General features: G+C 51.9%; 1 protein-coding gene across 1 annotated transcript; it reads right to left on the bottom strand.

The window, feature by feature from the left end:
• Nucleotides 1–7,993: 7,993 nt before the first annotated feature.
• Nucleotides 7,994–8,625, bottom strand: LOC116781495 (zinc finger protein 70-like). The gene is made up of 2 exons (XM_032677166.1): nucleotides 8,464–8,625; nucleotides 7,994–8,379 (listed from the first exon to the last, which is right to left on the bottom strand). Exons 1-2 carry the CDS (start codon nucleotides 8,501–8,503, stop codon nucleotides 7,994–7,996), a joined length of 426 nt encoding a protein of 141 aa, XP_032533057.1. The 5' UTR covers nucleotides 8,504–8,625.
• Between the last annotated feature and the right edge of the window lie 938 nt (nucleotides 8,626–9,563).

Raw genomic sequence — 9,563 nt, forward strand, 5'->3', positions numbered from 1 at the left:
CACATTGAATTTCTTGCTGCTGCAGAACATCTGAGTGTCATTTACCACAGAATAATGAGCATTATCTGTCAGGAAAAAACATGAAAGAGGGGAGAAGAACGAATGTCAGACCTTGTATCTGCTACAATTCACTGTCTTTAGGAACTAAGTCTTATTCCTACTCAAAAGAAGACTTGCTATTTATACCAGTAACAGACATAGACACATGAAACTTTGGCTATTGGGGAGAAAAAATATTATTCATCATTTCTCCTGCTTTTGGCAACAGTCTATGGTACCTGTAAACCTTGGAAAATAAGCAAACCAACCCATGAAGCAACTCTGCAGCTGCAGAGCTGACTGCTCGATACTGCAAACAGGAGCCAGCTCTCAAAAATTACTTATCTTCTAGAAAAGTTGTGTGATAACTGCAAATTCCAAACGTTAGTGTTAATTCTTGTGCCTATGATACACTTGTAAAAATTTTTGCATTCTCTAGAAAAATGCTTCCCTTAGGAGTTTATAAGCCAACTCATTGCATAGAGCAGAAAAGGTCACCCGCAGTAACACCTGCTTTCCAGCATGGCCTGCAGTCCCCTGAAAGATATGCCAAATTCATGAGAAAATTAAACTTTTTCTATCTACAGCACAGCTTTAACATGTTAATATTTTTATTTTCATCCACCTGAACCTGGAAGGAAAACATGTGTTTCCTCCGCTGATATTTTTATTCCATCATTAATCTTTCTTCCAATGGCTAACTATACTAGATTTTAAAAAGACAGTTTTGAGTAACAGAATAGGAATTAAAAGGATAACGCTCTACTCCAAGTTGCCTGTATAACAATGTTAATATACAGTAATTATCCAATTAGTTTTAACATTAAATTCTAGTTATAGCAGAGTGATTACTCAGCAATTATAAGAAGTATATAATTATTCAATAAGTAGGAGAAGTATGTAATTACATAACCATTTGACAGCTCAACATTTTTCATTGCTTCTAATAAAAAGCCAAGGAGGACTTGTAAGTTTCCTAACCCGAATTTTACACAGACCAAAGGTGTTTTTATCCCTCTTCCCAGCCAAGCAACTTACTGCTGCTGGCAAGGAACATGTTAGAAGAACATTTTTAAAATGCAGGTCTTGCTGGGGCTGACTTGCAATTTGCAGCTTTGCCACTACTCACTGCTTCACCTCAGCTTTCAGTGGGCTGGAAAATGCAGACCCAGAGGTTCAGCCTGACAGCCAGTGACACAGGGATAACCCTGTCCCATCATTCCATGCCAGTCCTGCCCAGCCTGCCTCAGGGGGGACCCAACTGGTGAGGAGAAGTGGACGAGGCCTCTCTTTTGCCATTTTTCACGGGTGTTTTTCTCTCCATCCTGCTCACAGGTCCTACTGTAGCCCACCAGCAAGTCTGCTGCAGATCTAAACAGCAGGTGCCTCAGATACCCAGAAAGTCCTAAAAGACACTGTTTGCTTCAGACAAGTGGGTTGTACCAGATACCTCCTTGTTCCTGCACTCGGCCTTGTCACTGCTACCAGGAACAGACCCCAGCACTCCAACAAGCAAGGTCTCTGCACAACACAGGAACAAGCGAAAGAGGCAGAAAACAAACTCCTGGATCTGGTTCACCGTGTCCTTCAACACTTCAGACATTGCAAACAACTGTACCAAAAGCTGAATTGGAAGGGGAGGAGGCTCAGAGCCACCATCTCCTGTAAGCTGTTAAAAAAGACTAAACCCTTTGCAGACGTGAAGGGCTTCCCGAAGCTCCTTCATCTTTCCATATTTGTGCATAGGGATGGTTTTGTTCTTTTACTCAGCGTTCCTGCTCAGCTCTCCACAGCTCCCCCAAAGTATCGGAGGCCCTTCTTTCCCTAAGCCTGCTATTTGAGAAAAACCTCAGAAAAACTCTTCCCACTTTACTCGTAGTTTATACCAGATCAAAGGATGTCAGTTTTTGAGGAAAAGATCCAAATAAAGAAACTAGGGCTAAAGAATATCCATACCCAGACTTAAAAATTGTGGTGGGCTGGGGGTGGGGAGCGGTACCTGCTCTTCCTGGCGGTGCAGGGCGAGCGGCTCCGGCGGGCAGAGTTCTCCCCAGTCCATGTGCGCCCGGCGACAAACCCTCCGTGCGCCCTGCGGGGAAAAGCAAAGTTCCCGTGGCCGACCCCGCGCACTTGGCACGGGCGCGCTCCGGGCGCGGTGGCGGCGGGCGGGGACCAAAAGCTCACCCACCCCAATCAAGGGCTCAAGGTCCCGCCCCGAGCTCATGAATATGCAGCAGGGCGGGACATTTGCATCCTCCAGGACGGCCCATTGGTGGGGCGGCGGCCAATCAGGCGCCAGGGGCGCGGGGGCGGCAGGTAGAGGGTGCGGGCAGGGCGGCGGCCTTGGAACAAAGCCTTGGAAATCTTTGATCCATACACGGGATGACTGGAACCATCACTCACAGCAGGGTTATCTCTACGTGCTGTCTTCGTGCCGTCTGACATCTAACGCATGGTTTTCTGAAACAACAGATGAAAGGGGTTGCACTTTTTAAAGGTGTGAGGAACACTCAATTCAACCCTCACAGTTGAATAAATAACACTCCAAGAAATACCGACATCAGAAAAGCATCTCTTTTAAGTCCTGAAAGCCAGAAAAGGGACTTTCCACATGGGTGTCCTGTCATCCAGAACTATTAGGGAAGAATTCAATATCATAAAGAAGTCTAGAAGTCTGTCCAAGATCAAGGTGAGATTCTCGCTCTTCTAACATTTCACTGACCTAGGAAGCAAGAATTTGGCACAGAATTAATACCGGAGAAAAATGAGACCAGTGAAAGATCCTGAGCTCAGGAGAACCTGACTGTGCTGGGGAATCAGAGTTTTCCCCCTGGGAAATGAACTGCTCTGAAACAGTGGGAAGAAACCAGGAACAAAGGCTGAGTTCAAATGCTCAAGAGTAAACAAATCCTTCCTCACCCAAAGGTCTGAGCTCCCCTTAACTCATCTCTAGACATCCATGGAAATAAAAGAGCCTGACCTTGAACCCAAGGGAAACAAAGACAAATTCCATGGCTTTAGCTGGAGGAGGGTTGGGGGGGGGGATGTGTCACTCCTCTATGACATTGCATGCTCCCTGTGACATCACATCCTTCCAGTGACATCGCATCTCCCCTGTGACATCACACTTCCCCTATGACATCACATCTCCCCTATGATGTCACGTCAACCGTATGATATCACATCTCTCCTGTGATATCATATCATCCCTCTCACATCACACCTGACCCGTGACATCGCATCCTCCCCATGAAATCACATCTCCCCTATGATGTCACATCCTCCCTGTGACATCACATTTTTCCTATGACGTCACATCCATCGTATGACACAACATCTCTCCTGTGACATCACATGTCCCCTATGACATCACATCCTCCCCGTGGCATCACATATCCCCTATGTCGTCACATTCGTCATATGACATCACACCTCTCCTCTGATATCGTATCATCCCTGTGATGTCATGTCCTCCCCTGTGACATCACATGCTCCCTGTGTCATCACAGCTACCCTGTGACATCACATCCTTCCTGTGACATCACAGCTGCCCTGTGACGTCACAACCTTCACGTGACATCACATCTCCCATATGATGTCACAACCATAATATGACATCACACCACCCCTATTACATCACATCACATCACATCCTTCCTGTGACATCATGTCCTCCCCTGTGGCATCACACCACCCTGTGACATCACATCTCCCCTATGACGTCACATCCATCACATATCTACTGTGATCTCATATCATCCCTGTGACGTCATGTCCTCCCCATGACATCATAGCTCCCCTATGATGTCACAACCATCATCTGACATCACACCTCTCCTGTGATCTCATATCATCCCTGTGATATCACGTCCTCCCCGTGACATCACATCTCCCCTATGACATCACATATCCCCATGACATCACATGTCCCCTATGACATCACGTAATTTCTATTACATCACAGCTCTCTTATGACGTCACATGCATCATATCACATCACATTTCCCTTGTGTCATCATGTCTTCCCCATGACATCACATCCTCCCTGTGACATAACATCTCCCCTATGATGTCACATCCATCATGACATCACACCTCTCCCTGTGATATCATACCATCCCTATGACATCCCGTGCTCGCCTGTGACATCACATCCTTGTTGTGACATCACATCTCTCTCGTGATATCACATCCTTTTTGGGACATCAAGGCTCCTCTATGACATCACATCCATCCTATGACATCACATCTCCCCTGTGACATCACAACCAGTGACATCCAGATCCATCCCAAGGCTGGGGGTGTGTCAGACAGGCAGAACCACAAATGCCTGCACAGCCCAGAGCAGTCAGTGTGGGGCTGTGCTTGCTGCTGCAGAGACCCCCAGGGAACAAACCCAGGCAGGAGTTTGAGGGGGGTGTCCCTAAGGAGGACACTTGCCTTATTATTGCTTATTATTTGTAATATCTTACAGATCTATCATACAACACCTAAGGATGGATTCTAGAGAATATGTGCCATCGATATTTGGGTTGGGTCTGGCTGAGCTGCAGTTCAGTTCCCCACAGCATTCATTGTCTAATGGCTGCCTGCTGAGGAACCCTCACAGGTACCCAAGCCCTGCTCCTCGGGAGTGGCCGACCATGGCTGCTCATGGGGAGTAGAGAACAAACCCTGCTGTCTTTTGCTTTAAATAAACTGTCTTATCTCAACCCACCAGTTGCTTTTTTTTATCACCTTACTCTCTTCCCTGTCCTGCTGGGAAAGGGAGTGATAGAGTGGCTGGGAGGGCACCTGGTGTCCAGCCAAGGGCAACCCACCACACACTTGAACACTTCCAGAGACTCCACCACCTGCCTGGGCTACTTGTTCCAACGCCTGAACACTCTCTCAGTGGAAAAAGGGTTTTTTTAAACATCTAATCTGAGCCTCGCCTGATGCACCTTAAGGCTGCTTCCTCTCTTCATGTCCCTAAAGGCTTTACAGAAGAGACTGACCCTCACCCCATTAAAACCTTCTTTCAGGTCATTGTAGAGAGCAATGAGGTCCCCCCTGAGCCTCCCCTTCTCCAAACTCAACCAGCCCAGTTCCCCCAGCCGTCCCTCAGCAGACATGTTTTCCAGAGCCTTCCCCAGCTCCGTTCCCTTCTCTGGACACGCTCCAGCCCCTCAAGGGCCTTTTTGCACTGAGGGGCCAGAACTGGACACAGCACTTGAGGTGGGGCCTCAGCAGTGCCCAGCACAGAGGGGCAATCAGTTCTCTGCTCCTGCTGGCCACACTCTTCTCCACAAAGGCCACGATGCCCTTGGCTTTCTTGCCCCCCGGGCACACTCTGGCTCATATCCAACCGCTGTCAAGCAGCACCTCCAAGTCCCTTCCTGCTGAGCAGCTCTCCAGCCCCTCTGCCCCCAGCCTGGAGCGTTCCAGGGGGTTGTTGTGAACCAAATGCAGGCCCTGACACTTGGCCTTCTTGATCCAGCCTGTCCAGATCCCTCTGCAGAGCCTTCCTGCCCTCCAGCACATCCACAATCACACCCAACGTGGTGTTGTCCATGACTTTACTGAGGGGGCACTTGATCCCCTGGCCCAGATCATCAGTAACGATGTTAAACAGGAGCAGCCCCAACCCTGAGCCCTTGGGAGCCCCACCAGTGACCGGCCTCACCTGGACTTCCTTCCATTCCCCACCACTCCCTGGGCCATCAGCCACTTTGTCACCCAGCAAACAGTTCCCTGGGCAAGCCATGAGCAGCCAGTTTGTGCAGGAGATACTGGGGGAGATGGTGCCAAAGGCTTTCCAGAATTCTAGAGAGACACATCCCCAGCCTTTCCCTCAGCTACTGTGCGGGTCCTTTGTCAGAGAAGGAGATGAGGTTGGTCAGGCAGGACCTGCCTTTCCCAACCCCACGCTGGCTGGGCCTGATCCCCTGGTTGTCCTGCCCCTGCCATGGGATGGCACTGAGGAGGATCTGCTGCAAGGACTTCCCCGGTCCTGAGGTCAATGGGACAGGCCAGGAGTTGCCCAGATGCTCCTTTTGGCCCTTCCTGTGCATGGGCATCCCATGTGCTTGTTGCCAGTCAGCTGGGACTTGTGCAGTTCTGCAGCACTGCTGGGGAACGAGTGAGAGTGGCTTGGCCAGCTCTTTCTCCAGCTCCCTCAGGACTCTTGGCTGCACCCCATGTGGGCCCAGACACTTGTGGGGGTCCCATTGGCAGAGCAGGTCACTGACCATTTCCTCCTGGATTGTGGGGGCTTCACTCAGCTCCTCATCACCAACTTCCAGCCCTGGGAGCTGGGGATCCTGAGGACAAGTGCTTTGGGTGTTAAAGACTGAGGCAATTAAAGCATTAAGTACTCTCCTGGAATGAAGGACCATTGTGAAACTGCTGGGCCTTCTGGAGCCAAAGGAGCCCTGGGACACTGGGGAATCTCATGGAATCAAGGCAGCACTGTCACCCTGGGAAAACACCTGGAATTCAGGGCCCATTGTGACACTGCAGGTCCCCATGGAACAAAAGGAACCCTGGGACGCTGCGGAAACTCCTGGAATCAAGGGACCACTGTGACAGTGAGGGGGCTGATGGAATCAGGAGGCCATTGGGACAATCCAGGACCTCATGAAATCAAAGGAATTCTGGGACACTGTTGAACCTCCTGGAACCAAGGGTTTCTGGTGACATGTCCTCCTGAAACCAAGGGAGCCCTGAGATACTTCTGAACCTCCCAGAATCCAGGGGCCATTGTGACCCTGCAGAACCTCCTGGATTCCAGTGGTCCTTGTGAAACTGCAGGGCCTCCTGCAACCCAAGGATTCCTGGAACACCGCAGAGCTCATGGAACCAAGGGGCCACCGTCCCACTGCAGCTCCTTCTGAAGCACAAGGGACCCTGGGACAATGGGAAATCTGCGAGAATCCAAAGGGCATTTTGGGACTGCAGGGCCTCGTGGAACTAAAGGAACCTTTGGAGACTGTGGAAGCTCATGGGATCAAGGGGCCATTGTGACCCTGCGGGGCCTTATGGCCCCAAAGGGACCCTGTTCCACTGCGGACCCTCATGGAACAAAAGGAAAACTGGGACACTGCAAAACCTTGTGGAATTAGGAGGCCATTAGGACACTGCAGGGCCTCGTGGAATCAAGGGGTCATTGGGACACTACAAAGCCTCATTGAAGCCAAGAAATTCTGAGACTGTGCATCTTCCTGGAACAAAGGGGGCACTGGGATATGTGGGGCCTCATGGAACCAAAGGATTCCTAAGACACACCATGGAATCAAGGGTCCACTGGGACACGTGGAAGCAAAGGAATCTTGAGAATTTTTGTGGGAACAAGTTAAGGCAGCAGCAGCTGCATTCAGTTAATGCGGATCAACAAGGAGTGTTTTGGCCTTGACTGGTGTTTTCCATCCAGAGAGGGCTGTTTGCCAAAGTGCAAAACCATTTGGAACGCTCTGCATGGCAGCCTGTGTTTTTCTCTGGTGGCTGAACACAGTCAGCACATGAGGCGAGGGGAATGTGTGGGATCAGGGCACTGCTTTGGGGCCATGCTGGGAATTCCGGTGGACTAAAAGACAAACAGCGGGTGCTGCTCACGAGAGAAGAGGAATAAAAGGGGACACCGAAAAGTGTCAGCGGAAAAGTCCCGCAATGGAACTCTGTGTGTGCAGCCTCATTTTCTCCTTCAGCACCCACAGGAGAGGGGGCAAAAAAAGTGGGGGTTGGGACCCCAAAACTGTTCAGGGGAGAAACTGGGGATTGAGGGGACAAAAGGAAAGTGGAAGGAAGAGGGAGAAAGGTGGAAAAGGGGGTTTGGTCTGGTGGGTCTGACAGTCCCATGGGGGTCTTTGGGCACAGGAAGGTTGGGAAAAGGGGGTGGCCCCCCTGAGCTCCCAACTTCCTGGGGGGTGCTGGGGGCTGATGGATCCAATCTCAGCCCGGGACCATGCCAACAGTTTCAGTTGGGGGGACGGGTCAAGGCAGAGCTCTGGGTGAAGCTCTTCCCACACTCCCCACACTTGTAGGGCCTCTCCCCGGTCTGGATGCGCCGGTGGGTGACGAGGTTGGAGTTCCGGTTGAAGCCCTTCCCGCACTCGGTGCAGCGGAAGGGCCTCTCATCCGTGTGCGTCCGCTGCTGCAGGAGGAGATCTGAGCTGGTGTGAAACCTCTTCCCACATTCCAAGCACTTGTAGGGCCATTCCCCAGTGTGGATCATCTGGTGTTGGCTCAGCTGGGAGCTCTGCCTGAAGCTCTTCCCACATTCTCCACACGTGTAGGGCCGTTCCCCAGTGTGGATGTGATGGTGGCTGAGGAGGTGGGTGCTCTGCCTGAAGCTCTTCCCACATTCCGTACACTTGTAGGGCTCTTCCCCAGTGTGGGTGTGCTGGTGTTGGATCAGGTTGGAGCTTCGGATGAAGCTCTTTCCACATTCCCTACACGTGTAGGGCCGTTCCCCAGTGTGGATCATCTGGTGGCGGATCAGGGTGGAGCTCTGCCTGAAGCTCTTCCCACATTCCCCACATGGGTAGGGCCATTCCCCAGTGTGGATGTGCTGCTGTCGGAGCAGGTGGGAGCTCTGAATGAAGCTCTTCCCACATTCCAAGCACCTGAAGGGCTTCTCCCTGCTGGGAGGCTGCTCAGGGACCACCAGCTCAGAGCTCTGCCTCAAGCTCCGGCCGCCCTCCCGGCACAGGCTGGGTCTTTCCTCCTCAGAGCACCCTGGGCTGGCTTTGGAGCCCCTCCTGCGGGGGCATCTCCAGCCCTTTTCCTCCCCGCTGCCTTCCTGTGCCGTGGAGCCCTTCAAAACGGCCTCTCCCACCAGGCTCTGATGGGGGATTTGTCCTCCGGGCTCTCCGTCCTCAGCTCGGGGCCTGGGCAGGAAGCAAGAAGGACAGGGAGGGGATTTGCCTCCAGCCCACAGGGAAGGCCAAGGACATCCCCCCAACTCCGGCCCCGGCAGGACGGCGGCGGCAGCGGGGTTGTCCTGCAGCCGGGGCCATGCTCGGCTGCCAGAGCCAGCACAGCACCGGCCCAAAGGGCCACTGACTTCCTCCTCACCTGCCTGGGGGGCCCACGGCATCTTCTTCTTCCTCGCAGCCTCCTCCTCCATCCGCCCACGCTTTGGGAAGGACAAATCCTGATGGGGGGGAAACAAGGGCTGAGCGCGTTGGCTTGGGGGTTCCTCCTGCCCAAGTCCATCTCCAGAGCTCATTGGGCATCCTGTGTCCATAAAAACCTCCAAACCACCAAGAATCAGCCCAGAAAAACCCAAACCACCGAGATTCAGGCAAAAATCCCCTCAGAAATAGCGAGAAGACTCCTGCCCCCCTAAACTGCAAAAAAGTCGAGATTCAGCTGAAAAATACTCCAAAATATCTCAAACAATAGCCCAAAAAATGTCTCCCAGAAGTTCCCTCTCTCTAGTCTCTCCCCTCTGGGGTTCAGAGAGTCTCCCCTGTCTGGCATGCTGGGGTCCCACCTAGCGATGCTGGGAGTGGTGGGGGCCCCAAGAGTCCTTTCTCCTCTGA

This window comes from Chiroxiphia lanceolata, assembly GCF_009829145.1.
Source record: "Chiroxiphia lanceolata isolate bChiLan1 chromosome W unlocalized genomic scaffold, bChiLan1.pri scaffold_48_arrow_ctg1, whole genome shotgun sequence".
NCBI lineage: Eukaryota > Metazoa > Chordata > Aves > Passeriformes > Pipridae > Chiroxiphia > Chiroxiphia lanceolata.